The 20,073-nt window shown below is 36.6% G+C and overlaps 1 protein-coding gene across 1 annotated transcript in view; it reads left to right on the forward strand.

Moving 5' to 3' along the window:
• The window catches only part of FNIP1 (folliculin interacting protein 1), a 152,582-nt gene that overhangs the window by 68,490 nt on the left and 64,019 nt on the right, over window positions 1–20,073 (forward strand). The window contains exons 3-8 of the mRNA XM_037739958.1: window positions 7–159; window positions 2,879–2,970; window positions 8,636–8,719; window positions 10,036–10,107; window positions 12,803–12,938; window positions 15,097–15,310. Coding sequence (XP_037595886.1) covers window positions 7–159; window positions 2,879–2,970; window positions 8,636–8,719; window positions 10,036–10,107; window positions 12,803–12,938; window positions 15,097–15,310 — 751 coding nt within the window. The remainder of the gene's footprint in view (window positions 1–6; window positions 160–2,878; window positions 2,971–8,635; window positions 8,720–10,035; window positions 10,108–12,802; window positions 12,939–15,096; window positions 15,311–20,073) is intronic.

Below are 20,073 nucleotides of genomic sequence, written 5' to 3' on the forward strand. Positions count from 1 at the left end.
TGACTTATACATTTTTATTTGTAATAAATCCAAAAAGTCATTATATTTTAGTTTTGAGCCCTGTCTTTCTCTTTTTCTTCATAGTTCCCCTCCACAGCTCATGCTCAGCAAAGTGTTTACTGCACGGACTGGCAGCAGTATTTGTGGAAGTCTCAATACGTAAGCGCTTGTGGATACGGGGGAAATGTATTACTTTAGATGTGCAAAGTATGAAAAGTAACAAACGGCTTTTAGGACTGCAGCCCAAGTTCAGATTTTCTCTCTTTCCTTAAGTGTAAAAGTTCATAGAGGCCAGATTTCACTCTCAATTGCATTTGGTTGAAAAACAGGAGAGGTGGTTTCTGTTTCTCTAAATTGGTAGAAGCAATGTCTGCAAGTAAAATGTTGAATGGATTTCCGTCTTAGGTCAACTTGCTGATTTTTGGTTTTGTGGTACCATGCTGAGTTACTACAGTCTGTAGGGTTATGCTCTTCAATTTTCAGACCCCTAAGAAATTAGCCCTGCAGACAGGACTGACCTAGGTCAGCCATATGGATATTAGACATAATATATACAGTATATAATGATAACCACCAGGGTATTACAAGCTATTAATGCAGAGAGTGGAATAGTGAAGCTGAAACAAAGGCAGGCCTGGTGTCAGGATCATGCGCCATGTGCCAGAACCTAATAAATTATTGGGGCTAAAGTTAGACAGTAGAAGACCCCAGAGAGAGATTTTGCAGGTTCCATATCAGAACAATGCTCGCTGGCTAGCCAGAGCCCTTGGGGGTACCCCACGGTCAAAGGCAGCAGAAGGCAGCAAAAAAAACTACTCCAAACTACAGATATTCTCTAGAGCCCCCATTAATTGTTAGTGGTTTAAAAAGACCTGTTTGGCAACTCCATCAAAAAGTGGGTGAATGATATGAACAGACACTTCTCAAAAGGAGACGTTTATGCAGCCAGCAAACATATGAAAATAAGCTCATCATCACCGGTCATTAGAGAAATGCAAATCAAAACCACAATGAGATACCATCTCAGGCCAGTTAGAATGGTGATCATTAAAAAATCAGGAGACAGGCCGGGTGTGGTGACTCATGCCTATAATCCCAGCATGTCTCTGAGGGCTGAGGCAGGTGGATCACAAGGTCAAGAGATCAAGACCATCCTGGCCAACAGGGTGAAACCCTGTCTCTACTAAAAATACAAAAATTAGCTGGGCGTGGTGACGTGCACCTGTAGTCCCAGCTACTTGGGAGGCTGAGGCAGAAGAATTGCTTGAACCTGGGAGGCAGAGGTTGCAGTGAGCTGAGGTTGTGCCACTGCACTCTGGCCTGGCGACAGAGCAAGACTCCGTCTGAAAAAAAATCAAGAGACAGCAGATGCTGGAGAGGATGTGGAGAAATAGGAACACCTTTACACTGTTGGTAGTAGTGTAAATTAGTTCGATTGTGGAAGACAGTGTGGTGATTCCTCAAGGATCTAAAACTGGAAATACCATTTGAGGCAGCAATCCCATTACTGGGTATAGACCGAAAGGATTATAAACCATTCTATTATAAAGAAACATGCACAAGTATGTTTATTGCAGCACTGTTCACAATAGCAAAGACTTGGAACCAACCCAAATGCCTATTTGTGATAGACTAGATAAAGAAAATGTGGCACATATACATCATATACATCATGGAATACTATGGAGCCATAAAAAAGGTTAGTTCTTGCCCTTTGTAGGGACGTGGTTGAAGCTGGAAACCATCGTTCTCCACAAACCAACACATGAACAGAAAACCAAACCCCAAATGCTCTCACTCATAAGTGGGAGTTGAACAATGAGAACACGTGGACACAGGGAAGGGAACATCACACACCAGGGCCTGTCAGGGGATGGGGAACTAGGGGAGGGATAGCATTAGGAGAAATACCTAATGTAGATGACAGGGTGATGGTTGCAGCAAACTACCGTGACACAGTGTATAACTATGTAACAAACCTGCACATTCTGCATATGTACCCCAGAATTTAAAGTATTTTTTTAAAAAAGGACCTGTTTGGAAGAGTTTTATTAGCTAAGTTTCTAATACTTGTAGCTTTTTTTAACTTTTAGGCAGGAAGGAAAGTGGGAGGTATTCTTTAAAATATTATGGATGCTTTAAAAAATCTTGAAGCCAAAAATAGAGATTAGAGATCTACTAAAGTAGAAATTAAAGATTCCATGTTGGAATCACTGATGTTAGCCATGATCACCTGAGTTTTTTCATCTCTTATAACTGATAATTCCTAAAATCTCTAGAAAGGGCATTTTGCACTAAAAGCATAAAGTACTTTTATTTTCGTTATCTTGAAAGAGTCACTAAAAGAAATGACATAGGTTATTTGTAATATATTAGACTAAAAACAGTTTTTGGATATTTGCCTAATGATGTAGTCTCCTCCTCTTCCTCCTAGCTTCTACCTCTCCTTACCAGATAATTAGAAAATATTTTTAGGTCCAAAATATGCGGGGAAACCTTGTTTGTAATCTAAATCACGTTAGCAGCTTTCTCCTTTAAAGATTCAGATAGTAAATATTTTTGGCTTTGTGAGCCAAACAATGGGTTACAGTTTCTCAGCTCTGCTGTTGCAGCATCAAAGAAATCATACACAGTACATAAATGAATGGGCATGGCTATGTTCCAGTAAAACTTTATTTACAAAAAGAGGTAGTAGCAAACTTGATCTGGCATTCAGGCCACAGTTTGCCAACATCCTATTTAAGTAGTTATGTTAGTTAAGTTGTAATGATAATAGGAAGAAACTGTTTTTGCACTTAAAATTTCATTAGGATGTACAGAGAATTGCCATTAAACCATAAAACAAATTTGGAATTAATTTTTTTCTCACCCTCCATAGGCTACAAGATAGTCTTGAATTCATCAATCAGGACAACAATACATTAAAGGCTGATAATAATACAGTTATTAATGGACTGCTTGGAAATATAGGTAAATGGCTTCCTTGATTTTATAAGTTTAAAATATATGAACAGTATAGGAAGTGTTTTTTGAAGTTATTCCTTAATGATACAAATCTGTTATGATAACAAAGAATTTCAAATACTGTAAATGGAAGAGGCATTTAAGTTGCCAGTATCTCTTACATTTGTTTTATTTGGAAAACATATTTTTCATATATTTGAACATAATATTTATTTTTTATCTGATTAAGAGAACTGCTATAGATATATCTAATTTGTCTTCATTATTTTTCATTGTTAAATTTGATGCATCTTTGAAAGATCTGTCAGTGATAAAAAAGCCCTTACTAGTTCCTTTGACTATTTCAGCCGAGGAAGACTGTACACCTTCCTCCTTCTCTTTTCCATAAACACAAAAGTCATTTTAAAATGATGCTTGTTTTTGTCACCTGTAATTCAGATGAGCAGATGTTTAAATTTGATATTTCTTAAAAGATTTATTAGAACAGTTTATTTAGTACTTCAGTTAGCTGATTGTTGTTATTTAAATTCTGCATTTTACAGTGACAGACTCTAAAATTTCTGGTCATTTTTTTCTAGACAGCTCAACTGAACTGCTGCTGTATTGAGATATTTCTGGTGCATAAAAAGCTGTAGTAAGCCAAAGGAATGAGATAGCAATTAGATTAGTGTGAATATTTCTCTCATTTTCTGTTTAGTAAGAACTTTTATTTATAATTAATTTAAACAAATATTTGTAGAAAACAGAGTTTTTTCTTCCAACTTGAGCTGTGTGACATCCTCTTGTTTATTTTTTGTAGTTTGTGTTTATTCAAATGAGCAGTCACTTATAAAACATTTATTACTGTGGGCTAGTCATAGTGTTAGGCATATACTTTTTAATGTGTGAGTGTTATAGAAAAATAGAAGTTCTGCTTTTTCTTAACTTGCTTGATTACTTCATTGATTTTAATAAAAGAAAAATATGACAAATAATGAAATCTTTTTTCTTTATAATTTGATAATTTTCAAAGCTCAGAGGGCTTGTTGAATGTTGAAAGTCATTCATAGGGTTTTTTTGTTTGTTTTTGTTTTTTGATACGGAGCCTCACTCTGTCACCCAGGCTGGAGTGCAGTAGCATGATCTTGGCTCACTGCAACCTCCACCTTCCAAGCGATCCTCCTGCCTCATCCTCCCAAGTATCTGGGACTGCAGGCATGCACCATCATACTTGGCTAATTTTTGTATGTTNCTGCCTCCCATGTTCAAGCAATTATCCTGCCTCAGCCTCCTGAATAGCTGGGTTTACAGGTGCCTGCCACTACGCCCGGCTAATTTTTTGTATTTTTAGTAGAGACAGCATTTCGCTATGTTGGCCAGGCTGGTCTCGAACTCCTAACAGCCTCCCAAAGTCCTGGAATTACAGGTGTGAACCACCATGTCCCAGCCAAAAGGAATTCATTTTAATAACACAAATTCATTATTACTTATAAAGGTAAATTATACTGTGGAGGCTATATACTTGTTGTCTCTTTTAAGATAGAGTAGACGATCCATTTTACATACTACTGACTTTACATATGAGCAACATTTACTTGCACCCTTTTTAATTGTGAATCAAGGACTTTTTTTGTGTGTATCATTTTTTATTTCTTTCAATTTCCAGTCAGTCAGTCAGTCAGTCAATCAATAAGTATGTGGTGAGCACCTGTAATATGCCAAGCACTCTGCTGGCCCCTGAAGATACAGTGGTGAACCAGATATAGTTCCTGCCTCAGTGGATTTATAGTTGGTGGAATTCAGAAAAGTAATACAACAATTACAGTATACTATAGTAAATTCTTAGACAGAGTTAAGAACAGGGTGTGATAAAAATAAAGGGAAGTACTTAATTCAGTCCTGGAGAGTGAAGGAAGGCGTTCTTGAGGACATGAGGCCTAAGCTTGAGGGATTAGCCAGGTGGTTAGGGAAAGAAATGTTCTATGAAGCAATATTTGTACACAAAGCTAGGAGCAAGAGATCATAGAGTATGGAAAGAATGTGAATAAATCAGTATGTATGGAGCACCGAGTAGGAGTAAAGTAAATGAAAAGAAAGAATGGAGCAAGAGCTAAATCACAAAGGACACTATAGGCCACACTGAGGAATTTGGACTTAATGCTTCATGTAGTGTAGTTGGGCACCAGTGCAAGTATGTTGGTTTGGGTCCATCACCTGTTTTTTTCACAGGTGCCAAAGACAGGATTAAACATGCAAGAATTGTATTAGGGGAAGTGACTATGTAAAGGAAAATGAGGAACATGCTGGGAAAGGCTAAGAGACCACTGAATTGTGATGTAAGTCTGACCATGAGTGAAGGAGAGAGGGATAGAACATTGACTGGAAGTATCTTAGCTTGCTATACAGTTCAAGGGAAGTTTGGCAAGGCCCTGGGAAGTATTTGAGTCAAAGGTGGTTGTCAGAAATGTCCTGTACCTCCCCAAAATTGGCCTGCTTTAGTATACCTACTGTGTTCACCCATTGGCTGGGAGCAGCCTATCAGCTATGTGTCCTTGTGCAAATGTGGCAATGGATTTCAGAACACAGCAGCAGGGGTTCTTAATCAAACATACTCTTTATAGTTGGAGATCTTTGAGATACATTCTTGAGGCCATGACAGAGGGATTTTCAGAATTTAGTAACACAATCACATTATATTTGTATCTGCAGAAGAATATCCTAACTGCAGCAGGAATGGATTCAGGTGAGCAAGTAGGATTGAGAAAAGGCCCATATTAGAAGGCTGCTCATGGTAATCCAAATGACAGATAATGGTACCTATAGTAAGTTAGCGTGGGTGGGGATAGTTGAGAAATTCTTTTAAGGGAAATAGAGTGGACAGGATTAGCTAATTAGATAGAAGAGGTGAGGTCAAAGGAAGGATCAAGTTTGGCACTTTGCTGTCTGTTTAATTGCATGGGTATTGGTGCTATTCACTGAGGGGAATAGAAGAAATCAGAATTGATGATTTTAGGTTTAGGCATGTTCAGTTGGAAGTATCGGGATATCCAAGTGTAGAAATCCATTGTTGTTAGCTAGTTAGTTAGGTATATTGTAGTATTCTCTTTAACATAAAAATGGATGAATGTTTAATAATTTAAAAATAATAGAAGTTGACCAGTTAGCTGTATCTTCTGTAGATCTGAGAATCATCAGGACCTAAATTATAATCGAAAGCATAGGAATAGAGGATGACCTAGGAAATGTAAAGAATGAGAAGGAAAGATTGTTGAAGATGGAACCCTGGGGAATGCTGGCTTTAAGAAGGGGTAGAAGAGAAGCACACAAACTGAGACTGAGACTGAGGGGAAAAAATACAGAGAGTGTGTTATCATGGGGAAAATGTTTACAGTATAATATAGTCAGCATCAATTACTGCTATAAGGTAACATAAGATAATATGGACTAAAGCAACAGGAAGCCTTTTGGTGGCCTACATGAGCAGTTTCAGTGGGGAGAATCGACGCCAGAATTGAGAATACTCAGAGGTTAGACCTTTGTCCAAGATGCAAATAGTCGTTCTCAAACGTTTTGGTTTCAGGAGCCCTTTACACACTTAGAAATTATTGAGGTCTGCAGAGAACTTTTGTTTGTATGTATTACAACTATTGATAAATACTTTATTAGAAATTAAAAAAATATTTAGCAAATCCTTGAAAAATAACACTAACATCCCCTTTCATGTTATTACAAACCTCCAAAAAATTAATGAGAAGAGTGAGATTGTTTTACATTTTTACAAGTCTCCTTAATGTCTGGATTAGGGTACAGCTAAATTCTCATATCTGTGTCTGTATTCAGTCTTTTGTGATATGTTGTTTTCATTGAAGTGTATCAAGAAAATCCGGTCTCACACAGATATGTAGGTGGAAATTGGAGGACTTCATAGACCCCCTGAAAGTCTCGGAGACCCCCAGGGGTCCTTGGATGATACTTTGAGAACTGCTGAACTGCTGTAGGATTAGATGTATGGAGGGAGGTGGAACAAATTTGGCTATGTTTAAGTGTTGATAAAAGGAAATTACAAGGAGGATGAAATTAAAGACTAGAAGTTACAATTCATAGAAGTTTTTGAAGAATAAGGGTTTGGGGTCCTAGCTGACTTACAGTTAACTTAAGGGAGGAAGGAACTTAGGATTTTTTTACTAAGTCCCTAGCACATAGTAAGGCTTGAATAGCATGACTGCTTAGGCAGGAAAGAGGCAAGGATGGGTGAGAATTAGAGTAAGTTTTGAAGCAGAATAATAGGAAAAAAAGGGTTCCAGTCTGGTTAATTCTACTGTGTGTATGTGCATATATGCATGTGCATACTCTAGGAAACAAAGTTTTATGCTCAGAAGAAGAGGTAGGGAAGGAGATAAAAGAAAGTAGATAATTTCTGAAGTAACTAGAGAAAGAAAGCTAGGGAGAATTAAAGAGCTGACTATTGAGACATGGAAGGATTGCTATACATGTGCTATAATTATAGAAGCTCTTGTTACAGAAAAATAGTATCTGTTAGCAATTTGAAAACTACAATTGGCTGGATACAGTGGCTCATTCCTGTAGTTTCAGCACTTTGGGAGGCCAAGGCAGGAGGATCACTTGAGCCCAGGAGTTTGCGATCAACTTGGGCAATGTGGCAAGACTTTGTCTCTACTAAAAGGTTTTCAAAACTGGCTGGGCCTGGTGGCATGCACCTGTTGTCCTAGCTCATGGGGAGGCTTGAGGAGGGAGGATCACTTGAGCTCAGGAGTTCAAGCTTGCAGTGAGCTATGGTTATGCCATTGCATTCCAGCCTACATGACAGAGCAAAACGCTATTTCAAAAAAAGAAAGGAGAAAAATAGAGTTGTCACTTTTTAAAACAGAAAGCCTCGTATTCCATCCTAGATAAATGTCCTACATGGCTATTTAGACTATTTTGATTAAGCATAACTAACAGGTAACCCAGCTGCTTGTTTTCAAACTATAATGCCCTTCTTGGGTCTTCAGACTACAGTTACCTTTTCTTGATGAAGCATGTGGCAGCCACTTCTCTTGAACAGCTGGGAGTCTGGTCCCTGATGAGCTTCATTTGTGTTCCTCCTTCCATGGTGGCTGACTTCTGGTTTAGTAACCTTGGTTTCTTCCATTAGTTTGTAATTTATCACTGGTTTAGAAAAACCAATTTTTAATTTGTCAGTAAGATCTCTTTTCTGGTTTTGCTCTCTGTTGTATGCTGTGTGCCAAGTGTATAGGTGGTTTTCTCCTTACTGCAATTGTATGAGCATGCTATAATATTAAAACAACTTTTTAAAAAATAAATTTATTTGGCAAATATCAGATTCAATAGATAACATTATTGTACTTTTTCAAATCTTTGAAAATACTATTTCACATTAGAAAGGATTGAACATTTAAAATAATTTTTACCTTATATAGCAGAAGCTTGTTTTTATTATATATAGATTTATTAGTAAAAATACATGAAGTTGTTGTTTGATAATCATGACTAAAGAAACACCATCCTGTTTCAAAAATGAGAAGACACCTTGAATTATTCTTAGTTTAAAAGTTTCCATCCATATCTGTTGGTCTGCTCTTGTGCTGCCTTAGCTCACCTTTTTTCCCTGACGCATTGTGGCTTCTCTAACAGTCCTCTTTCATGTGTATTTTACGTTTTTGCCATGTAGGTCTTTCACAGTTCTGCAGCCCCAGGCGGGCATTCTCTGAGCAGGGTCCGCTCCGCCTGATCAGGAGCGCCTCTTTCTTTGCAGGTTTGCGATGTGCTGTGTGGGTAGACTAGTTGGTGTGCCCCAACGGCTAGACTCTGTAGTTAAGTTGTGGAAACAAGAGAGTAGATGAATGCATTTGTTGAGGTTGCGGTTAAGAAAACATTGCTTTAGGAGGTATAAGAACTTGATTGCTTTCTACTGAACATGTTCTTAAAGTTTCCAGACACTGAGTTATCAGTAAAATTGACATTTTTATGAAATTTCAGCTTGCCATTTCTCTCATGGCATAATGCTTTTAACTTTAGAATCTGAAACCAAAACTTAATATGAACTTTATTTCTCAAGGTACCACTTGGAATTTTTAATGTGACACTGTCTTGTTTCCATGGCTGAGTAGCTTTTGTACCATAGTTCACCAATTGCAGAAAATTATCCTATCTTGTTATTATTGTAAAGTTTCTGATCTACACTATTCCATAAGAACAATTTTTCTTGGAGCTAGGATTTAGATGAACAAGCACCACTGTAATGCTCTGTAAAAAGCATATATGACTATATTTGCTTATATAATCAAGTTGATGATTGTAAAGTATGTCCATGCATATATATCCAGCATTCTAATCATTGTCCTTGTTTTCACACATTTTAGTGGGTTACAACCTTCTAGTGGAAATTATTAGAATGTAAACACATTTTCTTGTCATTGTTTTCAAATTGGTGTCAATTTAAACCTTTTCTTCATTAATATTTTCTTTCCCTATAAATATTAGATGTAAACAATATGTATTTATAGAAAACTTGGAAAATATTTTAAAAAGGCAAAAATAAAATATATGTTAGTCATTTTATCAGCCAGAAATACCTGCATTTTTGTTTTTTTTTTTAACAAAATTGGGATCATACTATTCAAACAAATTTCTCAAAACAAATTTCTCAATGTATTATGGAGAATTTTGAAACATACATTGTTATAGGCAGAAACAGTGTAGTGAACTGTGATATACGCACCACTTAGACCCAGCAAGCACTTATACTGTTCAGTAGCTTGCTTTTTTTCATTTAATAGTATATTATGAATATCTGTCATTGACTATGCTTCTAAAATATGACTTTTAGTCACTCCTTGCTGCTTTAGATATTATGTTTTAGATTCTCATACTGTGTATCAAATCTTCACAGAGCTCTCAAAGCTTGTTCAACTGAGTAATAGCTCTTGGTATTGGGTTGGTGCCATGCTATTGAAAGAAATAAGGGAATGCAATGAGATGAGCATGATTTTGTTTGCTATTTAAAAGGAGCTGTTCATCCACCTTAATAGTAATATATTTTATAACTGACAGTTTCATCTTTATTTATAGTTCACAGCAACCCAATGGACATGCCTGGAAGAGAGCTGAATGAGGACAGAGACAGTGGCATAGCACGGTCTGGTAATGTCAGGTTCTTGTATTCAGTTTTTTATGAGATTGCTGTTGGCATTGATTTTCTTTTTTATCTCTCCCTTGTATTATCAAATTTGTTCATATTGATATTAGCCTTACAAGAGAACTGTGAAAAGAGCAGGGCAAAGTCTCATATATTTAACATTTTTCATGTTTACTTTTAAGTGTGCTCAGTAGAATAAAACCTGGATGAACTAAAGCCAGAATAAAGTATATTGGTTAAAGCTTATTATAAGAAGAAAAGCATTGGTCAGAAGACTGCTTGGAAACCATAAACACACACACACACACACACACACACACACACACACACACACACACACACACACACACACTTGCTTATATTTGCTTGCTGCTAACTAGAATTTAAATTTTCATATTGTCTCTTGCCCAGAAAAGCATAGGCATTTTGAACCAATGTTACACTTTTTTTTTTCTTTTCAAATATGGACTCTTCCAAAATTTGTAGGTCTAGCAAACATTTATTGAAACATGGTGGACATTAAAAAAATTAAAGCCCAGAGTCTACCCTTAAGGAACACAGAAGTATGGAGTCTACTGGGAGAAAAATTAGGAAAATCATCTGTCATAGTTTATTGTGTGATATGTTTAGTGATAGACCTGTGCAAAGAGCTTCAGAGAAAGGGCAGCACACTTAGCCTGGGCAAGGGGCAGGGATGCCAACAATGCTTTACAGAAGAATGATGATTGAGCTGTATTTTGAGAAATAAATAGCAGTTATCTAGGGAAAAGCTCAGAAAAAAAGGCATTTTAGCTAAAAGGAAAAGTGTTTGTTGGCGCCCAGAGAGCAGCATAAGTAAAAGGAGGAGTAATTTCAGATTTGAATTACTATTTGATATGAGAAACTTAGTTCACTGTGATAGTCATCATATGTTGTTTCTTTATATGGCTCTGCTATCAAAATTGTTTTATGATTCAGTTTTGAGATAAATAAAAAATCTAACCTTGCCATATGTTGTAATCCCTAGGTGGCTATTAGAATAAGAAGGAGAAGTTTTAAAAACAAATTCCAGTGCCTAAACTTTACTTCCAAAGACTCTCATTTAACCTAGAGAAAGGGTTAGGCATCTGTATTTGAGAAACAAAACAAAATGTAAAACCTAACACCTGATTCTAAAGGACAGCTAAGGTTGCCAACCACTACTTTAAGAAGAAGAGCTTGTGTTTTTCAAGTAATCTCATCTTTCTTTTCTAATTGAGTTCCTTATTTTTTGTTTTAAGAAATCTAGAGTATATTTATCTTAATACCCTTTGCTTCTATGTGATCTAGAGGTTTAGACTTCCCTGGCAGGAATTTAATTCTCATTATTTTATATAAGATTTGAAAGATGATAATTTTATATTATTTGTAAGTTGAAGCATCTGGCTAGACTGATCTGTTACGCTGCTTCAAGTTATTGGATTCATATATCCCATTTAAGTTAATGTGTGTTTTCTTCTTTTTCTAATAGGGTTATTTTTAATATTAGAATGTAGTAAAATGTATTTTTTCCAAACTTAAGACAGCATTTTATTTTTCACTGAAGTCATACCCAGATTTAGTTGTACATACCCAATATTGGATTATAAGGCTTTATAATACTAATTGATAAAACGTGGTCTATACAAGAAAGTAATTTAGAATGAGTTCATTGATGGTCTCCATGTTTGCATGGCACATACAGCTTTATCCTCTACCATTGAATTTGTCAGAATTCAAATGAATAGATTTTTGTAATGAAAGTCTCTCAGTTTTTAGTGCCGGTGTCCAAAATAATTTATCATTTGGCATATACCTTTTTAATAGTAATGATAATACTTTCCTGTTTTGAATATACATTTTCAGTATGTGCTTATGATCATAAAAGAAGTCTAGAATATTGCCAAACACAAGCCCTTAATGGCAGGTCTTATCCTCTCTAAATCCAGTGGGGAAAATGGGAGGACCCCTAGCTTAATGAAAAATCAGCAGTTGTGGCTCTTAACACGTCAGGCAATAAACATATCTTACAGATTTCAGAGTGTTTTGGGAAGGGAATAATCCCCAAGGTCAGGGGATTGCAGCCATTACAGAGTGGAGTCTGCTAGGATGTGTTTATCACCTTGGTACTCCAGAGAGCATTCTTTTTTGGAATTTATTAAGTATAGTCATGATTCGTAATTAAAAGTGGTAGGTTTGACTGCATGTGCACAGGTGATCCATGAGTATTTGTAAATGACCTCTTTAAATGCCATTCAAACACTTATTTTCAAATATAGCTTGTTCTTAAAATCCAGCTGCTACATTGTTTGAATAGCATCAGATTTCCTTTAATTTAAGAACTAAAAGGATTCAGCTAAGTTATGGGACAGTCAGTCCAGTGGCCAAAGGGTTAATGCCTTGTTGCAAAGTATAATTTTATTTTGGAGTCCCTGGAGGAGAATGCCAAAAGGGGATTGTCTGAGTTTTTTGCTGATACATTGTTATACATTGTTAATACATTGTTAAATATATACATTGTTAATATATGATTTTTCTCCTCTGAGACCTTGCTCCAAGAAGGATGTGTTTTTTTTAATGGACATTTTAGAGGCTCATGAAGCAAAATAAAGTTTAACTTAACCTATTTGTAATTTTGTTAAAAGGAAATTTGTCATTATGCTCAGTCATTACTGATAACTTGTTGTTCTTCTGACTTAACAGCATCTCTCAGCAGCTTGCTGATCACTCCATTTCCTTCTCCAAACTCCTCACTTACACGAAGTTGTGCCAGCAGCTACCAGCGACGTTGGCGACGCAGCCAAACAACAAGTTTGGAAAATGGAGTATTTCCTAGATGGTAAGTTGGAACTTTAAACACAGAACAAAATTGAATAGTTCCTTAAACACAATTTTATATGGGTTTCTTAGAGCCTGGACTTGCGTTCTGTGTATTTTAAGTTTGGAACTGAAAACTTAAAATTTATTACCTTTTAAAAATTGTGGTAAGTTATACATAACAGTTTACCATTTTAACTATTTTTAGATGTACAGTTCAGTGACATTTATTTAAGTACCTTCATACTGTTGTGCAACCATCAACACTATCCAACTCCAGAACTTTTTCCTCTTCCCAGCTGAAGCTCTGTATCCATTCAATGTAACTCCTCATTCCTCCCTCCCCTTCCCCTTGTCACCACCATTCTGTTTTCTGTCTCTATGAATTTGATGAACGTAGGTACCTTGTATGAATGAAACCATACACTACTTGTCCTTTTGTGTCTGCCTTATTTCATTTAGCATAATATCTTCAAGGTTTAGTGATGTTGTAACATGTGTCAGAAATTCATTCCTTTTTATGACCAAATAACATTCCATTGTATATACATACCACATTTTATTTATCCATTTATCTATTGATGGACACTTGGGTTCCTTCCACTTGTTAGCTATTGTGAATAATGCTGCTATGAACATGAGTGTGCAAATATCTGTTCAAGTCCCTGTTTTCAATACTTGTGGTTATGTACCCAGAAGTAGAATTGCTGGATCATATGGTAATTTTGGTTTTAGTTTCGTGAGGAACTGTCACAGTAAACACTGTTTTTCATGGTGATTGTACCATTTTACATTCCTACCAGCAATGCACAATGGTTCCAATTTCTCCATATCTTCACCAGCACTTATTTTCTATTTTTTTTGATAATAGCTATCTCAATGGGTCTGAAGTGGTTTCTCATTGTGGATTTGATTTGCATTTCTTTAATAATTAGTGAAGTTGAATATCTTTTCTATTCTATTCTTTTCTTTTTGAGTCACCCAGGCTGGGGTCCAGTGGCGCAGTTACAGCTCACTGCACTGAAGCCTCAACCTCCCAGGCTCAGGTGATCATTCCACCTCAGCCTCCCAAATACCTGGAACTACAGGCTTACTACCATGCCTGGCTAATTGGTTTTTTTTTGTTTGTTTTGTATTGCATTTTTTTGTAGAGATGGGGTTTTGCCTTATTGCCCATGAGCCCAGAGCTCTTGGGCGCAAATGATTTGCCTGTCTCAGCCTCCCAAAATGCTAGGATTACAGGCATGAGCCACACAACACCCGACTTGACCATCTTTTCATTTGCTTATTGACTACTTGCATATCTTTTTTGGAGAAATGTCTACTTAAGTCCTTTGCTCATTTTATATTTGGGTTTTTTTGCTTTGTTGGTGAGGTGTGGGAATTCTGTATATATTTTAGATATACCTTATCAGATCGACGATTTGCAAATTTAAAAAAAAATTCTGTGGGGTGACTTTACTCCGTTGATGCTACCCTTTGATGCATAGAAGGTTAAATTTATATGTAGCCCAGTTTATTTTTTTTTTCCTTTGTTGACTGTGTTTTTTGTGTTACATCCAAGAAACCATTGCCAAATCAATGTCATGATGCATGATGCCTTTACCCTTTGTTTTCTTCTAAGAGTTTTATGTTTAGGTCTTTGATTTATGTAATACATGTTTTGATATTTCAGTTTTTCATGTTTTTATTTTGGCAAGGTAATTCATTCTTGAAAGAGTTTTTTAAATCTACATTAAGTACAACTGTAGATACTAAAAATTCTTGTTTTCTCCTCTTTTTCATTTCCTTTATTCATTCATCTTTGACTTAGCTCCTGAAATCAAAAACAGAGACCAGTAGATTCTAGAACAGGAAAAAGAGTCTGTCAGACTCATCTATAAATCTTAAAATATAGACACTTTTTGGTTAATTATGAATTGGAATTATCTGCTTCTTTAGTAAGCTCTAATTGGACAAAAATGTTCCCAATCTGACTCTAGTAAAATTTTTACTAAAACATGAACCTGAAAAAATAGCCGGTAGATTCCTTAAAGAGATACACAGCTGGTACAAAATTATGGGTTTGCTTGATAAAACAACAAAATACGTTTAGCTTGTCTACATTTAATTAGCAAGAAGATTGAATTGTGATTTTAATTATTTTTATTTTTTAAATTAAAAAAACATTTATTTTTAAGGTCTATAGAAGAAAGCTTTAATCTCTCAGATGAAAGCTGTGGCCCTAACCCAGGAATTGTGAGGAAAAAGAAGATTGCAATTGGGGTAATCTTTTCATTATCCAAAGATGAAGATGAAAATAACAAATTTAATGAATTCTTTTTTTCACATTTTCCTCTCTTTGAAAGCCACATGAACAAATTAAAGAGTGCAATAGAACAGGTAAGCATAGTTGTTTATATCTTTTCCTTTTTAAATCTTATTCTCTCTATTAAGCATTATGTTTCTTTGTTTGGCAGAAAAATTGACAGACATTGTGCATGTGCCCTATAAAGTGCTCTGGGGGATGCAAATAGATTGAACCCTTTTTAAGGTGCTTACTCTCTAATAAATGATATAAGATCATTCATCCATTTGTTCTGTAAATAAATATTTGAGGGCCTAAAATGTGGTAGACACCATTCTACCAACTAACAAGAAGTGATAAAAGCAACACTCTGACCTCATGGGACAACAAATAAACATATGAGTTTAGATGTATGTAATAAGTGTTGTAGAGAAAAATAAAATGGAGAAAGGTATATAAGGAACCCTAGAAGGAAGAATTACTAATTTTTATAGGCTAGTCAAGAAGGCCCCTGATTAAAAGACATTGGATATGGTCCAGAGATACGGAGGAAGTGAGCTACAACCATCTGGAACAAGATATTCCAGGCAGAGGCAAAGGCCTTACTGCAGGGGTAAGCCTGATTCTTAAGCAACATTAATGAGGTCAAGGTACCTGGATTGAAGTGACACTAGATCATGTAGGGTCTTATAAGATACCATTGTAAGAATATTAGCATTTATTCTTACAAAAGTATGAAAGATGGGAAACCATTGGAGGGTTTTGAGTGGAGGAAGAATGACATTGTTTATGAGGATCACTCTTACTGATGGTGGATAATAGATATCAATTAGGATACTGTTGCAGTAATCCAGGTGACAGATGATGAATACTCAAACCATTTTAGTGATGGAATTGTTAAGAAATTGTTGGATGCTGGATATATTTTGAAACATATAAATGAAAACAGAGCCAGTGTGATTAGCTGGTGGACTGAATTGGCATATGGGAGAAAAAACAATTAAGGTTGACTCTTAAGTTTTTTTATCCAAGCAGTTAGAAGGATGAAGTTGCCAGCATTGAAGTGAGAAAGACTGCAAGTGAAACAGATTTGATAAAGGAAGATGGATTTTTTATATTTGTGTCCTTGGCATCCAAGTGTTTTTATGAGTCTAGAGTTCACCAGAGAGGTGATGAGTGTATAGATAGTGTTTAAAGCCATGAAACTGCTTGAGATTGGCAAGAGAGGACAGGGAGTGTTAAGCCTGACTTGTGGTGCGTTTCAACATTAAGAGTTCAACGAGATGAGAAGGAACCAGCAGAGGAGAAGGAAAAGGATTGGCTATTCAATTAGGAGAAAAAACAAGACTGTACTCTTTTGGGGAAGCCAAGTACAGAAAGTATTTCAAGGAGGAAGTAATCACTTTCGTCAATTGCTGCTGAGATAGTATATATAATACAAATATGTAAAGTAAAAAATTTGTGAAATATTAGAATGTAAGCTAAAAAGGAAGGACAAACAAAGTTTTTTCAGAAATTCAGAGGAAAGTGGCCAGGCATGGTGGCTCACGCCTGTAATCTCAGTACTTTGGGAGGCCGAGGTGGGCGAATCACAAGGTCAGTAGGTTGAGACCATCCAGGCCAATATGGTGAAACCCCATCTCTACTAAATACAGAAAATTAGCCGAGTGTAGTGGCGAGTTCCTGTAGTCCCAGCTACTTGGGAGGCTGAGGCAAGGGAATCACTTGAACCTGGGAGGCGGAGGTTGCCATGAGCTGAAATCATGCCGCTGCACTCCAGCCTGGCAGCAGAGCAAGTCCGTCTCGATCAATCAATCAGAAATTCAGAGGAAAGTGAAATGACTTCCTGTTGGGAAGAAGTTTTGTTTGGATTGCATTTTGAAGGATGTATGGGATGTTTTGAAACATACAGCTCTGAAAATTGGATATAGCAGAATAGCAAGAAAATTTATATTCTTGCCACCCAAGGGGAACACAGTAACTCATTACTGAAAAATCTTATTTAGGCCTTTTCTATGCATATTGTGCTTTTACTTGGTAGGGATTGTGCTATGCCCACATTTTTCAAATTATATGCCCATTTTTAAAAACTCAGATTGAGCAACCTGTCTCTATTAAAAAAATTTTTTAAATTAGCCAGGCATGGCCAGGCATGGTGGCTCACACCTGTAATCCCAGCACTTTGGGAGGCTGAGGCAGGTGAATCACGAGGTCAGGAGATGGAGACATTCCTGGCCAACATGGTTAAACTCCATCTCTACTAAAATACAAAAAATTAGCTGGGCGTGGTGACGCATGCCCGTAGTCTCAGCTACTTAGGAGGCTGAACCCAGGAGGTTGCAGTGAGCCGAGATCATGCCACTGCACTCTAGCCTGGCAACAGAGCAAGACTCCATCTCAAAAAAAAAAAAAAAAAAACTAGCCAGGCATGGGGGTGCACACCTGTAGTCTTAGCTACTAGGGAGGCCAAGGCAGGAGAAGCACTTGAGCTCAGGAAGTCAAGGCTGTAGTGAGTTGTAATTGTGCTTCTGCACTGTAGTGACAGAGTGAGTCCCTATCTCATAGTAAAATAAAATAAAAATCATTGTCACGTACACATTTCTTAAGTTATTGTAAATGGTTCTTACATATATTTTAGTAGGTCTCCTCAATTTAAGTAACAGTTTCCCTGTTAGGCCATTTCTACTGTTTGACAATTGTTGCTACCCTATCATTAACATATTGGTGAATTTACCAGATTATTTTTTAGAGGAGATTCCCAGAAGTTGAGCTCATAAAATCAGTGGCTGTTACCAAAATTTGTTACAACAGTCTGTGGAGAGGAAAGGATATGAAGAGGAATAGTTAGTGGTACAACTGGCAAAGTTAATGAGGACCTGATGACAAAGAATGTGGAGTGCTTGCCAGAGAGTTCTGACTTTGTCTTTAAGGCTGTTTGCAAGTTGTACTTTGGTGAGATTAACTTGGCGGTGTGTTTTGTGTATGGCTGCTGAAGGGAGCACTTGGCAGTGTGTTTTGAAGAGACTAGAATAAGAGATGAGAGGTGGCTAGACCGGTTAGAATAGTTTAGAAAGCAAAGGATGTATCTCAATAACTCATTAGTGATTAAGGATCATCTGCCTCTAGAAAAGACATACATGTTAGTTGTTCATATTTAATATGTCAGAAAACAAATACTTCATTAGCAATACTTTTTTATTGAACATATGAGTAAAGACTATTTTCATTTACCTTTTCTTAAAAGCTGGATACTGATTATATTTTCTTCAGTTGGCTATTCTCACATTTTGTAGTCTAGCCAGAGTCATCACACACAGTAATAAGTTGGGGGTGAACTGACATTTTGAGTTATTTGGAGAAGTATTTCAGGCTTTGTATAAAACTTGAAATAGGCATTATAGAACTCATTAAAGATTACTTTGCAAGTGTTTTCATGTTTTAACTCTTTGACAATTCTGTAACGTAAAGCAGCAGTCCCCAACCTTTTTGGCAACCAGGGACCAGTGTTTTGGAAGATAATTTTTTCATAGACGGGGCTGGTGGTGGGGGAGTTGCCATGGTTTTGGAGGCTTTAGATTCTCGTAAGGAGCGTGCAACCTAGATCCCTTGTATGCACAGTTCACAACAGGGTTTTCGCTCCTATGTGAATCTAATGCTGCCACTGATCTGACAGGAGGTAGTGCTCAGGCAGTAATGCTCGCTCACTCGCTTGCTGGACCCAATTCCTGACAGGCCACTGACAGGTACTGGTCCATGCCCCAGGGGTTGGGGACCCTAACCTAAAATGTACATTGTTAATGCTTATAGTTTGGATATTTGTTCAATTGTTGTATCCCATGTTTTATTAAAGCTGAAAGATGAAATTGAATGCTTTTACATAAACGAATGGGAATTAATAATTTTTAAAGTTCTATAGTAGTTACTTAATGATAGAATATTATTAAGAATAGAATATAATAGTGAATAGTGCACCATCTAAAGAAGTTACCTTCTAGGGCCAGTTTTCAAACTTTTTTTTTTTTTAATAAAAGCTGTGGATTTTGTTTCTGAGTACCTTGGCAACAATTATGTGGAAGTCTTCTACCTCTTGAGATTTGTGATTTAATTTAAAAACAGCATTGCTGATAAGATTAAGGAAGAACACTGCTAAATTCTAGCAAAATAATATTTACTTCTTTATAAATTGCCAGTTCTTAACAGTTTGAGAAATCATAAAGTATGTTTCACTTTCACCCTCTGAAGCTTTTAGATGTGTAGGAACATGATTTCTGGTCTGAAGTAGGCTGACCTCTTAATATGTTTTTTAAACAATATTTAATCACTTTATAATTACATAAAGAATATAGAATTAGGCTGGGTGTGGTGGCTCATGCCTGTAATCCCAGCAATTTGGGAGGCCGAGGTGGGCGGATCACCTGAAAGGTCAGGAGTTGAAGACCAGCCTGACCAATGTAGAGAAACCCCATCTCTACTAAAAATACAAAATTAACCGGGGGTGGTGGCACAGGCCTGTAATCCCACCTACTTGGGAGGCTGAAGCAGGAGAATTACTTGAACCCAGAAAGCAGAGGTTGTGGTGAGCTGAGATTGTACCATTGCACTGGAGCCTGTGCAAGAAAAGCAAGACTCCGTCTCAAAAACAAACAAACAAACAAAATAAAACCAAAAAAACAGAATTACATTCTCTTTGAAAAAGTGTAAGAGATTAAAGTTCTTTTTGTACTCCATATCCTAATCCTGATCCCCTTGCCGTCTACCTAAGTTAAGGCTTTTTAGCCTTGGCTAAATATATTTTAAGAAAGCAAATATTGCTAATACCTTCAGATATCTTACTGTAGAATCTTTATATTCTTTTTTTTTTTTTTTTTTT

This window comes from Cebus imitator, unplaced genomic scaffold, assembly GCF_001604975.1.
Source record: "Cebus imitator isolate Cc_AM_T3 unplaced genomic scaffold, Cebus_imitator-1.0 Scaffold76, whole genome shotgun sequence".
NCBI lineage: Eukaryota > Metazoa > Chordata > Mammalia > Primates > Cebidae > Cebus > Cebus imitator.